The sequence below is a fragment of the Brachyhypopomus gauderio genome, chromosome 9, assembly GCF_052324685.1.
Source record: "Brachyhypopomus gauderio isolate BG-103 chromosome 9, BGAUD_0.2, whole genome shotgun sequence".
NCBI lineage: Eukaryota > Metazoa > Chordata > Actinopteri > Gymnotiformes > Hypopomidae > Brachyhypopomus > Brachyhypopomus gauderio.
In genome coordinates this window covers 10,558,869-10,581,938 of record NC_135219.1, presented here as the reverse complement: position 1 = coordinate 10,581,938, position 23,070 = coordinate 10,558,869, and the positions used below count along the sequence as shown (strand labels likewise).

The 23,070-nt window shown below is 44.3% G+C and overlaps 1 protein-coding gene and 1 long non-coding RNA gene across 9 annotated transcripts in view; one reads left to right on the top strand and one right to left on the bottom strand.

The window, feature by feature from the left end:
• The first annotated feature begins 6,094 nt into the window (after nt 1-6,094).
• adcy1a (adenylate cyclase 1a) overlaps nt 6,095-23,070 on the top strand; it is a 49,027-nt gene continuing 32,051 nt past the window's right edge. For 3 of the 6 annotated variants that reach the window (XM_077017018.1, XM_077017017.1, XM_077017020.1), the window contains exons 1-5: nt 6,101-7,169; nt 10,084-10,233; nt 14,559-14,677; nt 17,241-17,352; nt 21,345-21,472. In XM_077017018.1, the coding sequence (XP_076873133.1) occupies nt 6,522-7,169; nt 10,084-10,233; nt 14,559-14,677; nt 17,241-17,352; nt 21,345-21,472 (1,157 nt within the window). In that variant the 5' untranslated portion in view covers nt 6,101-6,521. Of the gene's footprint in view, nt 7,170-10,083; nt 10,234-14,558; nt 14,678-17,240; nt 17,353-21,344; nt 21,473-23,070 lie in introns of all 6 variants that reach the window. The other 3 variants (XR_013133186.1, XM_077017019.1, XR_013133187.1) reach the window with 2 other exon arrangements.
• Nucleotides 22,308-23,070, bottom strand: part of LOC143522975 (uncharacterized) — a 24,765-nt gene continuing 24,002 nt past the window's right edge. For all 3 annotated transcript variants that reach the window (XR_013133190.1, XR_013133188.1, XR_013133189.1), the window contains exon 6: nt 22,308-23,070. This exon is cut by the window's right edge and continues 251 nt beyond it. This is a non-coding gene — a long non-coding RNA (uncharacterized LOC143522975).

Sequence of the window (23,070 nt, the reverse complement as noted above, 5' to 3'; positions counted from 1 at the left end):
CTCCACTAGCTCTGCAACTTTTACCCCCACCCCACCCCTCCTCATGTTCTGCTCTGTTCTGGTCTGGTGGAGACGTGGCCTGCAGGTCCGTTTCTCTGCCAGGACGACAGACCTTCATTTAGGCTAGCAGCTAACATTTAGCCAATTATGCTAATACCCCTCATCAGAAAGCAAGGCTGAGTGAAAACATGGAGTGCTACAGCGTGCAGAAACCCTCCCCAAAGTGGCGGTGACCGCTGACGCACAGGACTAGGTGTATGGTACCTGTTCTGGAAGAGAAGACTCACTACCACAGATGTTACCTCAGGGCTGGGTGTCACCTATTCAGTGGGAGAATGTTTGAAACTACTTTAAACGAGTGTCTGAAAGGGATAGTTAGTCCACGCAGGCCTTATAGACCTTCTTTTTCCCTCCCACACTAGACAATTGTAATCTCAAATCCCTGAGTGGACACGTTTTTACTTGCCCAGTCTGAAACCAGAACGATCTCAAAAGCAAATTAATATCCAATTCTGTAGGGATGGTGCCACACTTCTTCCCCTCTACTATTGCTAATGCTTGTGATGTGGCATCGTGTTCCCATGTCCACATTCAGTTATGCGATTACGTCCATTGTGTGCAGAAACGACAGCAAACAAGAGGGTTGTTTGTTGTAGGGGTGCCCTGCTCACTGTGTGGACACCCAGGCTGTGGATAGCCACAACGATGAAGACCAGAGATCTCCAAAGACACTGCTAAACAAGACCATCTGACAGTCAAACATAACCCTGGTCTCCAAATGAACATATTTCCAGTGTGACATGGTCATCGTATATACCCTCCTCGCTGTTTGATGTAATGACTGGCAGACATCTAGGCAGCATGTGCAAATTCTGTTGAGACACATCCAAGAATCACAATGGATGACAGGAAACGCAGTCAGAAAAATGGGTATAGTGTCAGTGATTTAATAGACGTCTAAAAGAGGATGAGAAGAAATGGCACGGAATGCACAAGTAAACCTTGCACCTGGCAAGACTTCACAGAGTCGATCAGGCTGGACGTGAGCATCAGTCAACATCTATCTGGGAATGGGTTGCAGGTGTGATCACTGAACTGTGGTGGGGAGGGGGGGGGGGGGTGATGAACTCCTGGACAAGCTGGTGTACAGACTGAAATCTCAGAGTTGCGATAAGTTGAGTCCACAATGACAGGCTCCCGGTGGCAGTAGTTTGGATGTGGTGATTAAACCTGTACATATTTCTAATTAGAAATGTTAATAGATAACTGCATTTGCCATTACCAATAGGATTCAGTCCTGTTCTCTGACAGATGGGCTTGTTAGTACAATTGACTTTCTCTAATGTATGTTGCTATTGACTGTTGTATGGAGTGGAGCATAGGTCAGAGCTTAGTCTCAGGCTTGTTAGCACTGCATGCTAAAAGACTTAAACGCATGAAGCAAACATGCTAACATGTTATCTGCTGCTAAATTTACAGCTAATAATACATGGCCGTCCATATAAAATTGTGCTCATCTTGTTTACATGTTTGTAGGGGATTGTCTGCATGGTAGGGCTGTGTGTGTGTGTGTGTGTGTGTGTGTGTGTGTCTTTAACTCGCATGATGAAAGAAGACTAATGGTCTGTGTTAAAGAGCTGAAATGTCTGAAGGGAATTAAGATAAAAAGCTAAAGTTACTTGGTTTGTCTATTTCTCATCTTAAGATGCTCTTCTGAGACCCATTTAGAAGAGAGCAACTGTGTGTGTGTGTGTGTGTGTGTGTGTGTGTGTGTGTGTGTGTGTGTACTTGCCTAAAGTGAAGAATTATTAGTCTCTTATGTTTACAGTAGGGATTAGTTGGACTACAGGGCTACAAGTGCATTATCATACAAATCAGCACTGAAGCTCCAAATCTCCCCTCAAGCACAGGCACATCCTGTACACACATCAACCAATCAGAACGCAGTTTCCAAGCACAGGCACATCCTGTACACACATCAACCAATCAGAACGCAGTTTCCAAGCACAGGCACATCCTGTACACACATCAACCAATCAGGACGCAATTTCCAAGCACAGGCACATCCTATACACACATCAACCAATCAGGACACAGTTTCCAAGCACAGGCACATCCTGTACACACATCAACCAATCAGGACACAGATTCCAAGCACAGGCACATCCTGTACACACATCAACCAATCAGGATGCAGTTTCCAAGCACAGGCACATCCTGTACACACATCAACCAATCAGGACACAGTTTCCAAGCACAGACACATCCTGTACACACATCAACCAATCAGGATGCAGTTTCCAAGCACAGGCACATTCTGTACACATCTCAACTAATCAAGATGCAGCTTCCAAGTACAGGTACATCCTGTACACACATCAACCAATCAAGGCGCAGTTTCCAAGCACAGGCAGGTCCTGTACACACATCAAACAATCAGAACGCAGTTTCCAAGCACAGGCATATCCTGTACACACATCAACCAGTCAGGACGCAGTTTCTACGATCATTACAGTATTCAGATAGTCATAACTACAAGGGAGAATTCAAATCAATAGGCTCAGACTTGTTGTAATAATGGCTCACGTTTTGGTCCTGTTAGAAATGTATGATAAAGACGACCCTCACATGACAGCACATGAAAACGGCATTATGGTTACCACTGTCACCTCACAGCAAGGTTCGGTTCCCAGTCCGGTCCATTCTGTGTGGAGCACTTGTGTGGGTTTTCCACAGGTACTCCGGTTTCCTCCCACAGTCCCACAGATGTGTGTTAGGTCACTCTAAACCCTGACCGGCAGGATAAAGTGGTAAAGATAATAGATGGATGGATAGATATCTGAAAACGCCCTGCGACTCATGCAGTAAGTGAGGTGTGTAAGGACGACGGGGCATGACGCTCCTCTGTCTACAGCTGATATATCACCTGCTGCTGCAGGGTCCTTCTCAGTGTCCTCCATCTTTACAAACACAGTCACTCATAACAGCTGTGTGAGGTCATGTGTGTGAACACCACACAATCCCCATTAATCCAGTTCAGAATTCAGTTGCTACTAGGGCTCAACAGTTGTCAAATGGCTTGTTTTTTTATCCTTGCAAAATTATCTCCAGGTTTTTGAGATGCAGTATTAATGTACATTCTATTTTGGTTAGAATCCTGTGTGTGCATGCGCGTGTGTGTATGCACATGTGTATGCGTGTGTGTGTGTGTGTGTGTGTGTGTGTGTGTGTGTGTGTGTGTGTGTTTGTGTGTATGTATGTAGGTTTGTGTCTTTTTACTAAAGGGCAGGAGTTACGTGACTCATTCCAGGAATAGTCAGTTTCACCCACAGGAAGTGACCCATGTCACAGGAAGTGACCCATATCTGGATCTGAGGAATCTAAAAGAATTAAAAGAAAGTTAGCTGGGTTAGCTGACAGTGATATTTCAAGTGTTACCTGGACATGCATTTGGTATTATTTACTTGTTGTCTACTTGTGGAACCAATGTTAACAGTGAGTGTATATGTGTGTGTGTGTCTGCCCGAAGACTTTGTTCAGCATAAACCATGTGTTTCTATTTACCTTCTCTCTCCCTCTCTCACTTCCTCTCTCTCTTCCTCTAATATGCCGTTTCTAACATCCCCCTCAGGTACCTGTGCTGTCTTTGAGTGTTTGTGTGTGTGTGTGTGTACGTGTGCGTCCGTGTGGACTTACACCCATGCATCTCTATTGGTGATGGAGAACGTGGCCTACCTCAGCACACACGATGTAATTGGAAGGGTGTGGGGAGCTTCCTGTCTCTGTTACTATGGAAACACCACCCCCATCTGCCAACCAGGAGGAGGGACAGAGGCTCCAAAATGCAAGCTGTCATCTTGCGCGTGTGAGGATTTGTGGGTACGCGTGTTTGTGTGTCTTAACATTGCAAATGTGTGAATGTGTGACGCCTTGCGAATAGTTACTATCCAAATATAATGCAAGTAGACTGGTGTGTGTAAGGCTGTCTGTTCTCATTACTTTGCTGTCTCGCTCCATGTTCTCTCACACACACACACACACACACACACACATTATGGAGCTCCTCTTGCTAAGGAGACATTATGAGGTGATCACCTGGCTGTCGCCTGTTCTTGGAGTTATTCTTCTCCGTGAAGACATTCCCTGAGAGTAAAAGAGAATGTATATATGACAGAGGGCCCAGGTGAGCATCTTTGCAAAGTACGAAAAAGGAAAGTTATCTCTGTTACCCTGTGGTTACTTTAGTATTGTTTGGAAGTTGTGTGTGTATGTGTTTGGAGAGAAGGACAGAGACAAAGATTTGTGCACACATCAATAGAGAGCAAATCCCCCCCACACCCCACCCCCATGTTTCCCTGTGTTTCTGTGCTCTCTACGTTATAGTCCCATTATAGGGTTTACTTATGAAAGATGACAAATTGTCTTTATTATGCTGCCTGCTCTTACACTTGGGACATGGAGACATGATAGCCATGAACACCCAAAAAGGCAAAAAGGAAATCCATGCAGCTCGCAGGTTGGATGCTTCCCTGAGCCAATCCTGAAACGAGTCCAGCGGGCTCAGAGTGACCCAGTGAATTACCCACTGGTCATGGTGTGGGAACCGCAGTGGAATTATCCACCGAGCACAGAAACCACAGTGGAATTATCCACCGAGCACAGAAACCACAGTGGAATTATCCACGGAGCACAGAAACCACAGTGGAATTATCCACGGAGCACAGTTAGAGAATCACAAGTGTAGGTTGCATTTCAGGGGGTTACCGGTCCCAGAACTACGAGACGCCATGTCTGTACCCGAGCCATTGGTGCAGAACCCTCTGGTGTTATCACAAAACAAACAAGAGTACAAACTTCAACTGGGAAGATGAGAGATGAGCAGGAGTTAAACCACACAGTCAGACCTTCGCCGACCTGCCCGTCTGATGGAAATGCCACAGACAGCCTGTGGGGTGCGCTCAGGAAGATGCTTCCTCATTACCGCAATACGTGAATTTACACTGTGTTGTCTTGGCAATGGGACAATGCTCGTGTGCTAGCCCTAGCAACTGTGACAAGAAAAAGAAAATCAGTGTCAAAGATCTCTACGCAATGCTATCAGTATATGATTAGAGTATTTTTCATTGTGCCAAGAAAAATTGATGAGCATTTGTAATTTACTTCTGACCAAACTTTAAAACTTAGCCCTAATAATAGCCTACTGGACACTCCCCTTGAATTCCATATGTGATGGTGAACTCTGAGGGCTGTGTGAGGGATATCACTCAAATGCTCAAATACGGTTCACTCAAATGTTAAGATAAAATTCTGATCTTTCACGTATATTCTATGTATGTGGTTCTTTTGTGATGTGACATGGACTTTTGTCTGAAGTCTTGATGGTTCACTCTCGGTTCACGATATATTTCAATGCACTTTTCTGAATGACTGCTCTAGTGTAGAATTAGAGATGCGATTTCAATCGGCCCCTCGGCGGACCAATTAACATATGCCTAATGAATGCGCGAGAAACTCATCATTAATAGTATGGTACGCACGTCTCCTGAACCTTATTGTACCAATGTAAAAATCCACTTAGACGCTCGGTGATAATCAATTTAGTGACAGATGTGCGAGAATAATAGATGAATGCGATCAGTAATCCGAAACACCTGCTCCTTCACCGGATTGGTAACGGAGCGCTGCTCGGGCTCAAACGGTGCTCAAAACAAAGGCTCGAGCTGGAATTAAAGCGCTTAATTAAAAGGCCATGATGCGATTCCTCTCATCAGGACCGACTTCTATTTATAACACTGTACAGCATCCCGTCAGCGCGGCGGGGAAAATCTCCCGGGTTATTTCTGTCTCATTCATCTGATATCTCTTGCCATGAGCTCACATCAAAAATCAAAACCGCACTTGTCCCAGTTTTCGTTTAGCAAACGAGCCTATACGTATTTTTGAGGTTGGGGAGTGTTCTTCATCCTCAGAGTATAGCTCTTTAGCTAACACATGCGTCTGTCAGAACTGATGTGATGTCTTTTTTTTGGAGAGGTAGGGGGCTACGGAGGGGGGCGGGCGGTTGAGGACCGAGAGACGTGCCTTGCTTCTCAAGCCGATGTTGCGCAGGCGTGATTCGAGCTAAGCGCGGGGCTGAGATGCGGTCGTGGGATGCAGAGAGGGGAGTCCCGGCTACGCACTGTAGATGTTAACCTCATTCTGGGGCCGAACAAACTGCAGGCGCCACGGGTGGCCGAAACCCTGGAGACCGTCACGCGGAGGGAGGGGAGAGAGGATAGCGGAGGCGGGTGCTGCTTGCGCGTGTTGCGTTCGTTATTTCGCTCTCTCCACCACAGACAGCAGTCACCAACCTGTGGATGGTGGCGCGTGCAGCCGATTAGACGTTAGACTAACCAGCTTCAAGCCATCTCCACCCGCAGCACGCACTCCATAAAAGGCGGGACAGTGCATAATCTAATGTCAACGGGAAATCAAGACGTGAGGTGTTCGTAAGGAGTCAGTGCCGCGCCGGGTCCGAATGTATGAATGGCCCCGGTATGGAGGAAGTTCCGTTTCCCAGAGTCCAAACACGGCGGAGAAAAACTCGCTGTCTGGCCGGGACACCGTTGGCGCGCATCCCCTGCGAGGATGAATTCGATTGCAAGGAGCTCGAGAGTCTCTTCCAGAAGTACAACCTGAAGCTGGAGCAGACGGCGACGCTCAAAGCGCTGGCCGTGCTCATCCTCGCCGCGTCGGCGCTGGCGCTGGTCGAGCTGCTGTCCGCCGGTTCGCGTTTCACCGTCTCCAAGGGCTCGCACCCGGTGCACTGCGTCATCTTCACTTCACTCTTCATCGTCACCAACGTGAAATATTTACAGGTGACGCAGCTGCAGCAAATAGCACGGCTCGCTCTCCTCTTTAGTTTCACCTTCGCTTTGCTTTGTTGCCCGTTTCCTCTCGCAATTGGTCCCGGAGCGCAACACGGGGCGCATGGCGCACACGGACCTGATGCAACGTCTACGGCACCTGAGCAAGGTGTGTGGCAGTTAATGCTCGTGACGTTCGTCGCTTACTCCCTCCTACCGGTGCGGACACTTTTGGCCGTCTTGTTCGGAATCCTGGTGGCCGCATCCCACTTCATTGTCACCGCGACGTCCGTAACTGCACGCGGACCACGGGTCTGGACTCCGGTAAGCTCCGTTGTTTTCGTCCTTTGGACGTTTAATCATAAAAGGGTTCCAAGTGATTGTGTATATGTTCTGTTGCAGAGAACTATTTGGTCGATAACGCATAAACTTCCATGTTGTTTATATCCCGTGCCCACGGTGCACGTGCATTATGACAGACACGGGAGGGACGAGCCCAGCACGAGGCGGACATCTTCACGCGCGAGCGCGCAAAACGCGCTGACACTTCAGCAGCGCGAGGGAGATCACGTCCCCTAAAACTCACGGAATTGTCCATCGTTAGGACACTCTTTACTTTCATTAAAATACATTACAATGTGTGTTTAAATATCTTTACTTTGAATGTCTGAAAAGTTCAAACCGACTGTCAAGGATGCGGTTAGAAATACAGAAAAGATTGACGGGCTTCCAGCAGTCCGTTCAGTAGTATAAGTGAAACAACTGTCCGTAAATCGAAACTAACGCCTTGGGGATTGCTGACTACACACACTAGACATTGCAAGTAAGTTTGTATTAAAATTCAAATCGATGATCCCAAAAAATAAACTGTGACCGTGGGCAGATGTGGCGCTCCGTGGAGTTTAGAGAGCGTGACAACGGCTATCACATGGCTATCACAACTCATCAACTCTGTTACTATTGCGATCTCTGGGTTTCACTAGTGTTTCATTTGATTGGAACCTCAGTTTTCACTCTTCGCTATAAATTTTAAATATATATATTTTATATATATTTTTCATATATATATATATATATATATATATATATATATATATATATATATATATATATATATATATATATACACTCATCTGACAATAATAAATAATACACAGTCTATTATAACCACTGAATATTACATTCTTACATTTTTTATTTTTGTACCCACTACAAGACTACTTTCAATACTTTTAATGAATTATGAAAAATCATTTAAATGTTTTATATAGGAATGAAAATGGGATATTATACAACTTCCCAGTAAACCTGTAAAATGAAAGTATACTAAAGAAATGTAAACCACTAATAAAACATTAGTGGAACATAATGAACTGAGAACACCTCTCATTTTGTGTTCTTATAACTAATTGTTTACTAAATTACAGTGAACATTTATTTATTGTGACTGAAGCAGTGTTTTCGTTTCCATAAAGGTAATGTTGTTTGGTAAAGAGAAACTACAGTAACAGAAATTCACTCTGATTACCCTAGTGACTAATGATCTCTGTGATCATCCTCAACAGAAGAACGAAGCAATCGACCCCCGAAGGGCTCGGTTTACATAAAGCTCTATGTTTGCAAGTGTACCAGTGAGACCCTTTGTTAGAATATCACTCCTTCCTTTAGTGATCTTCTGTTCTTTCCCCAGAATACTTTGGACCAATGTTTTAGATTCATTTAATCACATGGTGGAACTATTTTTACATTATGAACATCTTACAGAACAGATCTTACTTCTTACAGTACTATGTGAAAGTCTCAGGCACCATAACTGTATTCAAAGCTTCTTAAGTATGTATTTACTTTAAGAAAATGAGAATATGGTCATTTGTTCTCAGCTTCCTCCTTTGCCATTGGCTGCTCTGTGTGTGGCCTCAGTGACAGTGACGGGTCAGGTCCGTGCAGAACAGGGCTCTCTTCTCTCCATTCTGACACTGGACAGATGGGTGTCTTGATGGTTCAATGTTTTTGAAGTTGTCATCATGATAAAACATGCAGCGTTGGAGGTGTGGGTGCTGAAATGCCTGGCTGGATACAGTCAATGCTGAAAACTGTCTTAGAATCTCTGGGGTGACTAAGACTTTTGCACAGTACTAATTTTTTTACACAGTAGGTCATTTTATTCTAGACACTCTAGGTTTAACATCACACTACAGCACAATGATGCATTATGTCTGTATGTCTTGTGAAACTGAGGAAAGTCTTTTAATGTTGAAAATTAGTTCAAAATTAGTGGAGAGAAATTACTCCACTAGTATTGTTAGGGCCAGTTGGCTTCCAATTACTTCTGATCAGTGGCTACCACTCTGTCACTGGGACAAATCACAGTGGCGGTCCCAACTAGCAGAACCGACTTCTCTGTCTCTTTTTCAGGCATCACAAAGGCTAAAGACGTTGCCCAATCCATAATTACAGATCAATAAGTAATGCCCTTTACACAATCAACCGACAGCTCTCTTTAATTTGACCTGCCAGTCCACCGACCAAGTACTTGTGATAATGAATAGCTTTATTCTAGGTTTACACTCTTAGACACTCTCATAAGGCCTCTTACAATGGTCTTAGCCTGGGATTGGGAAAGTAATCTGTGAATGGCTACTGAGGGCACAAAAGGGGAGGATCTCTTTATTCTCCTCATGAACTAAATACAGTGGAGGCCCAGGAACACGAACAAATAGGCAAACCTCTCAACTAATTTTAATTCACTAATTTATTGTTCTCTCAAATGAAGAGCTCCTAATATCTTTTTCTTAACATCAACAAGGCTGTTGAGCACTGTTGCGCACTGTTGAGCACTGTAATATATCGGTTTACTTCACTTTATGTGTTACAGCTTCTTATCACAGGATAGACTGGGAAAAAAGGAGCCCAGTAAGCCATATTTGTGCAAGCCACTCCCCTCATTGTGCAAGCCACTCCCCTCTTTGTGCAAGTCACTCCCCTCTTTCACTTCTCCCTCCCTTCCCCTCTCCAGCCCTCTGTTACTCTTGCCAGACCCCAGTCATGTAAACACACACACACACACACACACACACACACACACACACACACACACACACACACACACACACACACACACACACACACACACACACACACACACACACACACACACACACACACACACACACAGTCATCACACAAAAGCACAGATGTCACGTTGAAAGATGACTGTATTTTCTCTATGTTTCTGTAGTTACTGGCAAATGCAGTGTTGCTGGCTGGTGTCAACCTGTGTGGTGTGTTCGTGCGGGTCCTTACTGAGCGTGCCCAGAGGAGGGCCTTCCTCCAGGCCAGGAACTGCATCCAAGAACGCCTGCAACTGGAGGATGAAAATGAAAAACAGGTCTCATGTAGACTCACATACACACACTCACAGCTGTATGTATTTGAACATGCTCACACACACATGCATATACATTCAGATATATACAGGTATATGCTTTTGAACGCATGCTCACACACACACACACACACACACACACACACACACACACACACACACACACACACACACACACACACACACACACACACACACACAAACACACACAGATGTACACAGGCTTGTTTGAAATCAAATGATCAGATATCTCATTTTCTCTCTCAAGTTAAAAAGTCACAATTTTTGACAGGTAATTACCTTGCAAGATTGCTTTCATTGCCCCTGACTACCTTAAAGGTCAAGCTTATCTGCAAACACATACACTCAGACACATGTACACACATAAACGCAAACACATACACACACGCACGCACACACACACACACACACACACACACACACACACACACACACACACACACACACACACACACACACACAAAGTGATGTGATTGAGATCTGAAGTGCAAGGTTAGTGTGCTCACTGAATTAGCATTCTGATCATACACAGCTATAAAGCCATTAAAGGAGAAACTGACCAGTACACACAGTGCATATAAAATGGGACATGAACATAGCATTAAACTCACAGTGTAGCACAAATCCTTCTACAACAGATAAAGATGTATTAGTATTCAATAATTAATTTTTTACATTACCGTTCCCAAAGTTAATAATGTGCACGAATTAGATTTTTTGGAAGATTATTAAAAAAATAAAGACTTTTTAATAAAATATTTCCCACCAGCTAGTTTGTTACCAATGAAAATCCAAGGCTGTGTGAGTTTGAGTGGATTATCAAGGGCTGATTTGTTAATTAACTAGGCAGAGCTGAGAGAAGGAGATGCACTGTGTGTTCTTCCCAACTACACTAGAGATGACACTTTCTCCTTGTTCCTTAGCGACTGAAATTGGTTATAATTGTTTGCACATGACTCATCCACCTCCTACCTACCAAACTCCCCAAATAGAAGGTAACACCACCCACTCTATACATTAACACACACTAACAACACAACACACACACACACACACACACACACACACACACACACACACACACACACACACACACACACACACACACACACACACTAAACACCTTGACGAATATAAGCTAATGTATACTCAACGCCACAATTGTATTTTGCTCTTCGGTGCACCTCATGACACCAATCGACCCCACAACTCCAACAGTGCTCATTAAGTGGACACTCATGGGAGTTTCAATAGAGGTAAAGTGGTCTGTTAGGAGAAAAGAGAACCATAAAAGTTAATTGTTTTTTAAAATGGTCATTGTCATTCACTGGCCATAGGAAATGGAGTCTGAATGGTGTTTCAATCAGGGAAAACATTCAAGTACCAACCAACAGAGATCTAGTTTTTCATATTCATGAAGGTAGCTGAGGCTGGGTGATACCACAGCTGTTGTAAAGTTGTGGTTTCAGCAGTGTTCCTGGAGGCACCCAGCATCAAACCAGTGTTTGGTAATGACAAATGAACCAAACCAGTGTTTGGTAATGACAAATGAACCAAGCCAGTATTTGGTAATGACTAATGAACCAAGCCAGTGTTTGGTAATGACAAATGAACCAAACCAGTGTTTGGTAATGACAAATGAACCAAACCAGTGTTTGGTAATGACAAATGAACCAAGCCAGTATTTGGTAATGACAAATGAACCAAACCAGTGTTTGGTAATGACAAATGAACCAAACCAGTGTTTGGTAATGACAAATGAACCAAGCCAGTATTTGGTAATGACTAATGAACCAAGCCAGTGTTTGGTAATGACAAATGAACCAAACCAGTGTTTGGTAATGACAAATGAACCAAGCCAGTGTTTGGTAATGACTAATGAACCAAGCCAGTGTTTGGTAATGACTTCAGTGTTCTACACGCTTTCCATTGTTGTGTTTTAGCTTAACTTTTTAATTAGAAAAACAAACCTTAAGATCATGCATGCACTTGGAAATACTAAAATAAGCATTTTTATCTACAAATGTTAATGTTTCAGCCACTGTCTAATCAAATGTTCAAAGCCAGTGGGTGAAACAGTTATATTCCAATTTTGTTGGAACTGTGTTGGAAAACCAGCCTATTTAGTAAATGCAATTAATATACTGAATAGTATACTTAATATAAATGATATGTATTTTATAAGTATTATTATTAAAAAGTATAACAAAATTAATTTATATTTAATAATGAATGTACAAACAAGTACAGGAAAGGAATATTTCAGTAACAACTTTGGTGAAGTCACTGAAATCACTGAACTCAACTGGACTTGACTCAGTTGACAGTGGATGACAAGACAGTGGGGGAGGTGCCATACTCAAATTTAAATAGTCTAGAAATAGTTTGGGTATGTGTAATGGCTTTGTAGGAGCAGATGAGGTTGAGGAAACATATCCATCAAACATCAGTTTGACAAAGATCCCTGTGAAATCGATAGTATGTACTAGACTTTGTGCCTCTGTGTAAAACCCAGAGAGGAAGGTGTCGACGCAGATAACAGCACTTTCGTTTGTGCTTGGGTATGATGTGCAGGAGACCTTTGACCTGGACTCATTACTACTATCACATGGCTTGAAGAAACAGAGATCAACTTGACATTCTCGTCAGCCTTGTGTTATTTGTTTTACTAATTGAACGTTGTTTCATCTTTCCATCTTTCTAAATCAAATGTCATACTGCAAAAAAAAAGAAAGAAGATGAAGAGATGAAGAATCTCAATAGACAGTTCTTGTCTTCAGCTGAGTTTGTACCACAGATACATTCCAGTTAGGTGAAGTACCGTTCACACCTCGAGCGAGTTTCAAACAGGCCTCAAAACTCTCGTGGAGCAGGTGCCCCAACTCACATGGAGCGACACGCTTAATCAAGAAGACATTCATCACCTGCTTTTAGTAACGCGTGGTTGACGATGAACTGTATGCGTTTCCATGGAAACCTACCTCCGCCATGCCAACTAGCTCCAATGCCGAGCTGTGATCTCTCACTGATATCACCCACTTAGCAGTAATCAGAAAGTTATCAAGCCAGCCCTCCTCAGCCTACGAGCACATGTACCTTCTGAGCAATCCGGCAAAATCTCAAACAAGTGTCTACCACGAGTGTGAAACGGACTGATAGATGCACGGAGAGATGGATGAATAAATTCATGGGATGAAAACACTGACAACATACACTACAAGTGATATAAGGACGGCCTCTGTGCTGCAAACCACATCTTCCTGCTCTAAACCACATCAGACATCTTCATCTCATCAGCCTCAACACGTCTCCTTCTGGTGCTGCGGTGTCTCCACCAGGCCATATTGCACCTGTATAGCTTCATTACACCATCACTTCTTCTTTCCCTCTAGCCAGGGCTTTAGCCTGATAGCATTCTTAATGCTGCCTTATCTACTGTCACATGTCAATGGGGCGTCGATAGAGACCACAGAGTACTTCTGTAATGCTTTCGGGACGAGGCTTTATGTCCAGTGCTGTGGATGCAAATGTAAGTTTTGTACATACAGCAACAAAACTCTGCTGAGAGCAGGTATCTAAACCTGTGCATTTCTCTGGGGTGCAGCCAGACTGACCTGCAAGAGTCTGCTCAGTTCCTCTTTTTAAAATCAAAAATAAAAACACAAGCAATTTTTGGTGCTTGCGCAGCTAACTAGTGTTATAAATAAAGTGCTATGTAAGTTTCCAGAGAAACAGGATGTTTTTGAACGTTTTTGCATCTGAATTTGTAGAAGAAGGAACAGACTTACACATCATAACATGTAAATCATAATATTCATCCACGGGGATCTATCAGTTCTTTTTCTTTGTTTCCTAATTTCATTGGAAACAGATATTCCATTAATGCAATGTTTATTCGTATTAAAAGGCGTTATCAAAATTCATGGTCAAAAAGTGCCCCACAAACCAATCTAAAAGTCACTTCTATTCTCCATCATAAACCTGATCTCTTTCAAGCACTACAGTAGATAACTCCTGCACTACAGTAGATAAGTCCTGCACTACAGTAGATAACTCCTGCACTACAGTAGATAACTCCTGCAGTACAGTAGATAGGTCCTGTAGTACCATATGGGGAGGATGGTGTGATAATAGTGGCTGTGTTAATATATCTACATGTAGCACATCTTGCAAGCTGTAGTAGCTACAGTTATTATCTCAATGGTCATTTTATGAGAGTATATTTATGAGAGGTCAGAGGAGGATGTAGATGTGAGGACCGGTCATTCAAACCTTTGTTTATTATTTGTTTATTATTCCTCATACAGGAACGCCTCCTAATGAGTCTGCTGCCCAGAAATGTTGCCATGGAGATGAAGGAGGACTTTCTTAAGCCACCAGAAAGAATCTTCCATAAGATCTACATTCAGCGGCATGACAATGTCAGGTAGAGAGAGAGAGAGAGAGAGAGAGAGAGAGAGAGAGAGAGAGAGAGAGAGAGAGAGAAAGAGAGAGAGAGAGAGAGAGAGAACGAGAATGAGAGAGAGAGAAAGAGACAGAGAGAAAGAAAGAGAGAGAGAGTGAGTGAGAGGGAGTGGTCATTTATAGCATCTCTCTTGTGGCCTAAAAGCCTACCTACAGTATCTCAAGACTGCATTCTTGAATGAGAGATCTTTGACAGTTCATTGAGTTTTTGGAGACATGACTGTAGGTGTCAGTTCTGTTGTGTTTAAATGGGAATATAAATGCTGAGTGAGTTAGTGGATGTCAGCAGCTCTTCAACACGCTCACACACACACACACACACACACACACACACACACACACACACATGCACTCATACACATACAACCACATATGATGGTGCATATAGGAACCATGACACTGGGGGGGATGCAACCATGACAGTTGTTATAATGAGGATAAATGTCATCGTGATGGGCTTTTCTCAGCATACAGTGGGTTTTGTCAGACTGACCAGCTGCTTGGTTCATCAGAAACAAAGATTTAGACAAATTACATCACAGTCTGTTAGCAAGACATTGTTCATTTAGCAATACATGGTAAGTAAGAAGTGCATTGTGAAATTATCCAAGTGATTTGTGAGGAGGGTAATGTTAGCAGGGAAGAGGAAGAGGAAGAGGAAGAGAACCAGCCATGCTGGGACGCCTGATTGGATTTTAGACCATTATGGAATTATATATACTTGCTTAATTAAGCATTTTTTCTCAGAAACCCTCTAAATATTGTGGTGAGTATTTATCACATATCATGAAATATAATAATCTGATATTCTTTGCCACGTCATGCTCCTTGAGACAACTGAATTTGTTCCTATTCTGCATAAATTCTGACTAATTTCACATTTTCTTTGGGCTGTTAATCACGGTATGGATTACAACACACAGCACAGTGTTGACCACAGCACAGATTACAACTCACAGCACAGTGTTCATCACAGGACAGATTGAAACACACAACACAGCGCTGGTCACAGCACAGATCACAACACGGTGCTGCTCACTCATGTAATCTACCCCTATAAGCTTCGGCTATATAACACAGTGGCAGTACAAGACAGAGAGGGCACTACTAAACAAGATTAGCACAAGACGGGACCTTTATATCAATTCAAACAGCTAGTGCACATAGTAAACATGTTTGACAAGGAGAACATAGTCAATAAAGTGGCAAATGTCAATTAAGGGATGATGTGTTTTAGGCAGGATATATAATGTTCAATTTGTGTTATAACAGTGCAACACAGTCTAGTTCTGTCTGGTCTGATTTGAGAGAAAGTCCTTTTCTGTTCTGTAGTGTAATGAGTCTATTTTAAGGTGATTTAGTGCACGCTGAGACATCTGAAGGCTTGGAGATGGAACTCTGTGTGAGTCTTGTGGTCTGTGCTGATCTGGTGTGTGTTGACTGGTGTGAGTAGACTGACTGGTGTGTGTTGACTGGTGTGAGTAGACTGACTGGTGTGAGTAGACTGACTGGTGTGTGTTGACTGACTGGTGTGTGTTGACTGGTGTGAGTAGACTGACTGGTGTGTGTTGACTGGTGTGAGTAGACTGACTGGTGTGTGTTGATTGGTGTGAGTTGGCTGACTGGTGTGTGTTGACTGACTGGTGTGAGTTGACTGACTGGTGTGAGTAAACTGACTGGTGTGTGTTGACTGGTGTGAGTTGACTGACTGGTGTGAGTAAACAGACTGGTGTGTGTTGACTGACTGGTGTGAGTAGACTGACTGGTGTGAGTAGACTGACTGGTGTGTGTTGATTGACTGGTGTGAGTTGACTGACTGATGTGTGTTGACTGACTGGTGTGAGTTGACTGACTGGTGTGAGTAAACTGACTGGTGTGTGTTGACTGGTGTGAGTTGACTGACTGGTGTGAGTAAACAGACTGGTGTGTGTTGACTGACTGGTGTGAGTAGACTGACTGGTGTGAGTTCACTGGTGTGTGTTGAATCACTGGTGTGTGTTGACTCACTGGTGTGCTTCCACATCCATGCTACTGAGTGACTGTCCTGGGTAGAATCATTGTCCCTGGTAGAATCACTGTCCTGGGTAGAGTCACTGTCCTGGGTAGAGTGACTGTCCTGGGTAGAATCACTCTCCTGGGTAGAGTGACTGTCCTGGGTAGAATCACTGTCCTGGGTAGAGTGACTGTCCTGGGTAGAATCACTGTCCTGGGTAGAGTGACTGTCTTGGGTAGAATCATTGTCCCAGGTAGAATCACTGTCCTGGGTAGAGTGACTGTCCTGGGTAGAGTGACTGTCCTGAGTGGAATCACTCTCCTGGGTAGAGTGACAGTCCTGGGTACAGTCACTGTCCTGATAGAGTCACTGTCGTGACCCTAGCTGCACTGTCCTAAGCTGCAGCAGGGATGTGCAGTAACCAGGCGAAACCCTCTGTGATGGTGATGATTTCCCTTTGTGTCATTTCACTGCGGGAGATACTGGCATGCAGGTAGTCAAGCAAAGCCCCTGTGTTTTGATTTCCCTTCAGCATCCTGTTTGCAGACATCGTTGGGTTCACCAGCTTGGCATCCCAGTGTACAGCGCAGGAGCTGGTCAAACTCCTGAATGAACTCTTTGGGAAGTTTGATGAGCTTGCTACAGTAAGTGCCCATGTAGTGTGTGTGCATGTGTATGCATGAGTGTGCATCCTGGCCATGCATCCACACATACTAACATTTCAGTCTTCATCATACTAACATGCTACCATTTGCCTGACTACCCAGGCAGATGGCTTCACAATACACCACATTCCATTACTATACACTGTAAAAACAACAGATTTTTTAAAAACACATCTAGTAAGCATTTGAATATTGATTGTTTTCATACAATTTCACATGCAGCATTTGACAGATGCTCATTTGCAGTAACTTCCATACGTTCATCAGGGTGACTGAGGACGAACTACCACCTTACACTGGCTGCTCTAACAGGGGGGATACGGGAGCCACCGTGCTCACCGAGGCTCTCATCAACTGCCATTCACTTAACTAAAGTGTCCTAGTCATTCTGTTCTTCAGGTCATTAATTCCAAACTACCTTCCAAATTGTACATGACGACAGATCACCAGTCTGCAGTTGTGAAGCTATACAGTGCACCTACCTGCATGTGTGAGGAGCACATAATAGAGTGGCCAGTGCAAGGTGGTGGCTTCTAATAAAGCTGGAAGGGAATTAATGTGTTATATGTAGCTTTGATTGATAATCCTGCTCCTTGTGCGCTGTTCATGGTGCTGAATCAATTAGGAGCTCTCCATGGTCCTCATGGTGTATTATGATGCTACAGTTATACTGCTAAAATGTCACCGGCCATTTGACAGTACAGAAAAAATGTCGAGCAGATTAATATTATTCTCCTTGTGAAGCTAAATTTAAATTCAAGATTTGCATTAGCTCCTTTTGGACTGAAGCTCACATGTTTCTGTGGTACAGAATGTTAAATATGTTCTCTGTTCCTCTCTTATTTCTCCTCTGCATCCCATCACACCCTTCAGCTCTCTCTCCTTCTACTTTGAATGTCTGCTGGTGTTCACCACGTCACTTTACTCTGTACTAATATTCATTTGTTTCGTAGGTAGATTTTATGAGGCTTTCTGAATATTATTATTCTCATATTCTCAGACACAGAAGTTTAACATTTTGAAGTTTGTTTGAAACCCTGGAAGCAGCTGGTCTTCTTTTGCACAGATGGTCTGTTTTGTGTGTGTGTGTGTGTGTGTGTGTGTGTGTGTGTGTGTGTGTGTGTGTGTGTGTGTGTGTGTGTGTGTGTGTGTGTTTGTGAATTGTGTGTGTAGCTGTGCCTATGTCTGTGTGTATGCATGGGTGTCTGTATGTGTTTGATGTGACAAGGGGTTTTCCATAGTTATCTTTCTTACTGAGACAACAGATGTTACCACACATACACTCTCTCTTTCTCTTTCTATCTCCTTCTCTCTTTTTCTTTTACACACACACACACACACACACACAGACACACACACGCACGCACACACACACACACACACACACACACACACACACACACACACACACACAGACACACACACACACACACACACACACACACACACACACACACACACACACACAATCATTTCAAATGATTCCCTTCTCTCTTTCCTTCTGGGAGGCCTTGGTTTAAAATGTCCAAATTAATTTAATACGTAAGTGCCCAATTAAAGTAGAAGCATTGCCTGTCATATGACTGTCATCTCATATCCAGACAGGGTTCTTCTCTTCTCTTCTCTTCTCTTCTCTTCTCTTCTCTTCTCTTCTCTTCTCTTCTCTTCTCTTCTCAGATTTTAGCTACACTTGTTTCATGCTTCTCTAGGTCTATACATGTGCATGGTTATGCAGGGTTTTCTCAGATCAAATGCTGAAAGGGACTATCAATGGGCTCAGGTTCAATGTTGCATAAGGCTGATGGCAGTGTCAGATCTGCTAGTGGGGTAGCTAGACAGGCAGTAGTGATCTCCAGTGTCAGATCTGCTAGTGGGGTGACTAGACGTCATCAGTGATCTCCAGTGTCAGATCTGCTAGTGGGGTGACTACACGGCAGTAGTGATCTCCAGTGTCAGATCTGCTGGTGGGGTAACTAGACGGGCAGTAGTCATCGCCAGTGTCAGATCTGCTGGTGGGGTGACTAGACAGCAGTAGTGATCTCCAGTGTCAGATCTGCTGGTGGGGTGACTAGACGGGCAGTAGTGATCTACAGTGTCAGATCTGCTGGTGGGGTGACTAGACGGGCAGTAGTGATCTCCAGTGTCAGATCTGCTGGTGGGGTGACTAGACGGCAGTAGTGATCTCCAGTGTCAGATCTGCTGGTGGGGTGACTAGACAGGCAGTAGTGATCACCAGTGTCAGATCTGCTGGTGGGGTGACTAGATGGGCAGTAGTGATCTCCAGTGTCAGATCTGCTGGTGGGGTGACTAAACGGCAGTAGTGATCTCCAGTGTCAGATCTGCTAGTTGGGTGACTACACGGCAGTAGTGATCTCCAGTGTCAGATCTGCTAGTTGGGTGACTACACGGCAGTAGTGATCTCCAGTGTCAGATCTGCTGGTGGGGTAACTAGACGGGCAGTAGTCATCGCCAGTGTCAGATCTGCTGGTGGGGTGACTAGACAGCAGTAGTGATCTCCAGTGTCAGATCTGCTGGTGGGGTGACTAGACGGGCAGTAGTGATCTACAGTGTCAGATCTGCTGGTGGGGTGACTAGACGGGCAGTAGTGATCTCCAGTGTCAGATCTGCTGGTGGGGTGACTAGACGGCAGTAGTGATCTCCAGTGTCAGATCTGCTGGTGGGGTGACTAGACAGGCAGTAGTGATCACCAGTGTCAGATCTGCTGGTGGGGTGACTAGACGGGCAGTAGTGATCTCCAGTGTCAGATCTGCTAGTGGGGTGACTACATGGCAGTAGTGATCTCCAGTGTCAGATCTGCTGGTGGGGTGACTTGACGGGCAGTAGTGATCTCCAGTGTCAGATCTGCTGGTGGGGTGACTAGACGGCAGTAGTGATCTCCAGTGTCAGATCTGCTGGTGGGGTGACTAGACGGCAGTAGTGATCTCCAGTGTCAGATCTGCTGGTGGGGTGACTAGATGGCAGTAGTGATCTCCAGTGTCAGATCTGCTGGTGGGGTGACTAGATGGCAGTAGTGATCTCCAGTGTCAGATCTGCTGGTGGGGTGACTAGATGGGCAGTAGTGATCTCCAGTGTCAGATCTGCTGGTGGGGTGACTCGACGGCAGTAGTGATCTCCAGTGTCAGATCTGCTGGTGGGGTGACTAGACGGGCAGTAGTGATCACCAGTGTCAGATATGCTGGTGGGATGACTAGACGGGCAGTATTGATCTCCAGTGTCAGATCTGCTGGTGGGGTGACTAGACTGCAGTAGTGATCTCCAGTGTCAGATCTGCTGGTGGGGTGACTAGACGGGCAGTAGTGATCTCCAGTGTCAGATCTGCTGGTGGGGTGACTAGACGGCAGTAGTGATCTCCAGTGTCAGATCTGCTGGTGGGGTGACTAGACGGGCAGTAGTGATCACCAGTGTCAGATCTGCTGGTGAGGTGACTAGACGGGCAGTAGTGATCTCCATCAGGCTCGTTGTGAGCGTCATAGTGGTCCCCTCAGTCCTGCTTTCTAAGGCACGAGTAGGAGGAAGTCTACTTCAATAGTTTATCACAGCAATTGTGCCAATGCCCCTCTCTCTCTCTCTCTCTCTCTCTCTCTCTCTCTCTCTCTCTCTCTCTCTCTCTCTCTCTTTATTATCCCTCTCTGTTCCTCTTTTGCATATTCATTGAGCACTAGAGTATCCCCAAACCCCTGCGCAGTATTTGATACTATTCATATGCAAAAACACACACTAACAAACCCATGGACATGTCCCCAGCTCTTCCCAGCGGTCGGCAACGACGATCAAATCCATTGTTCTTTTGGGTCATGTTAAGAGTCTTCAATAAACTGGAAATGTAATTGTTCACATAACAAATAAATAAACTGTAATTTAATGGGACAATGTACAATGTCTCACACTTGAGGAGATTCCTCCATCTCTGTTGCATAAAATTCTTTCCATTATGCCACTGTGTGTAACAGGAGAATCACTGTAGGAGGATCAAGATTCTGGGGGACTGTTATTACTGTGTGTCGGGTCTGACCCAGCCCAAGGCTGACCACGCCCACTGCTGCGTGGAGATGGGCCTGGACATGATTGACACCATCACGTGAGTGTGTGCCCATCTCCACCATGGACACTTAACAGTTCACTCAGCAGAGGACACACCTCTCGGCCCAGGAACTTTCCGGAACTGCATCTGGCGTTTGTCACAGATGGCACGCTGTTGATGTACCAGACCACGGAGCAGAGAAACCGTACAACACACTGAACCTCCTGCACAGCCTCCTAAGGGCTGTTTCAAAATGGCTGACTCAAGCCAATGGATTTATTCATTCAGGACATTTTACCTCCAAAATTACCTCAGGGTTGCATTTATAGATTTAGCTTCTCCTGATAAATGAGCTTTGTGCCTTACGTATTAAGTGTATAGACTTCACTATAAACATGGAGCTGTAATTAACTATTTTTGAAAATAGTTAGGAGTTTCTTCCAGGACTTGAGGAAGACCTCCAATGGCAACTTTAATAGTGCCACTGAACTCATATAAATAAAACATGGACCATTATTAGTAAGTACAATAACTATTGATTTGACAGGGCCCAAAAAACTTCAAGGAAATGCAATTTCTATGTGTGCTCATATAGCATCTGATGAGGGACTGCTAGAGCACAAACACTCAATGGTCTCATTGGTCTCACTGGTTTCACTGGTTTATGGGTGAAACAGAAGAGCTCATTCCAGCTTTCATTCAGATGAAGCAGACAGGGTGAAGCTTCAGGCCAAGAAACGATCATTTCTACAACCATTGACCTGCGTGAGGTGAATGATCAGAATGACTCCACCACTAGGCTGTGGTAGCTCCACCCTGCTCAACCATTGTGCCTTGTCTTAGCTTTGGAGAAGCATCGTGGTTTTGGACATGCAACCTCAATCAATCAATCAATCAAATTTTATTTATATAGCGCTTTTTACAACAGTTGTTGTCACAAAGCAGCTTTACAAGTGCCGAGTCCTAGCCCCCAGTGAGCAAGCCAAAGGCGACAGTGGCAAGGAAAAACTCCCTAGTTTTTGCATGAGGAAGAAACCTTGAGAGGAACCAAGACTCAGGGGGGGAGCCCATCCTCCTCTGGCCGACACCGGTCAACATGACAACAACAACAATATAGACAGAATGTAGACAGAATGTAAAAGATGCAATAATGTCCATTTAGACCGAATATAAAAGATAAGTTATGTAATAATGTCCATCATGGTGTAGGCATCCGGTTAAGCAGGAGGTGGCCGGCCAGGATGGATCGCTTGTCTCTCCTCATCTCATTATTCCTCAAGCAGGCGGGCAGCCATGTGGAGAAATGAAACAGGAAAAATTAGCTCTGTATGAGGACATATACAGGACAGGTAAAATTATAAACATTTCCAGAACCTCGTCTCTGATTGGGTAGTGCTAACTGTTCTGGAAACGATCGTTCCTTTTCTCATTGCTCAGATGGTTGCGTTGCCTGATGACGTCACACAGGTGCACACACAGTTGTTTTTTCATCTTACTGTCACATTTTTCAGGTCAGGGTTTTAGGTTCAGATATTAAAAATAAATCCACTTAACTCCACCTTCCCCATCTCTCCATCTCGCCCTCCCCTCTTTCTCTCCTCTTTCTCTCCTCCTTCTCTCCTCTTTCTTCTCTTTCTTTTTCTTTCCTTCACTTC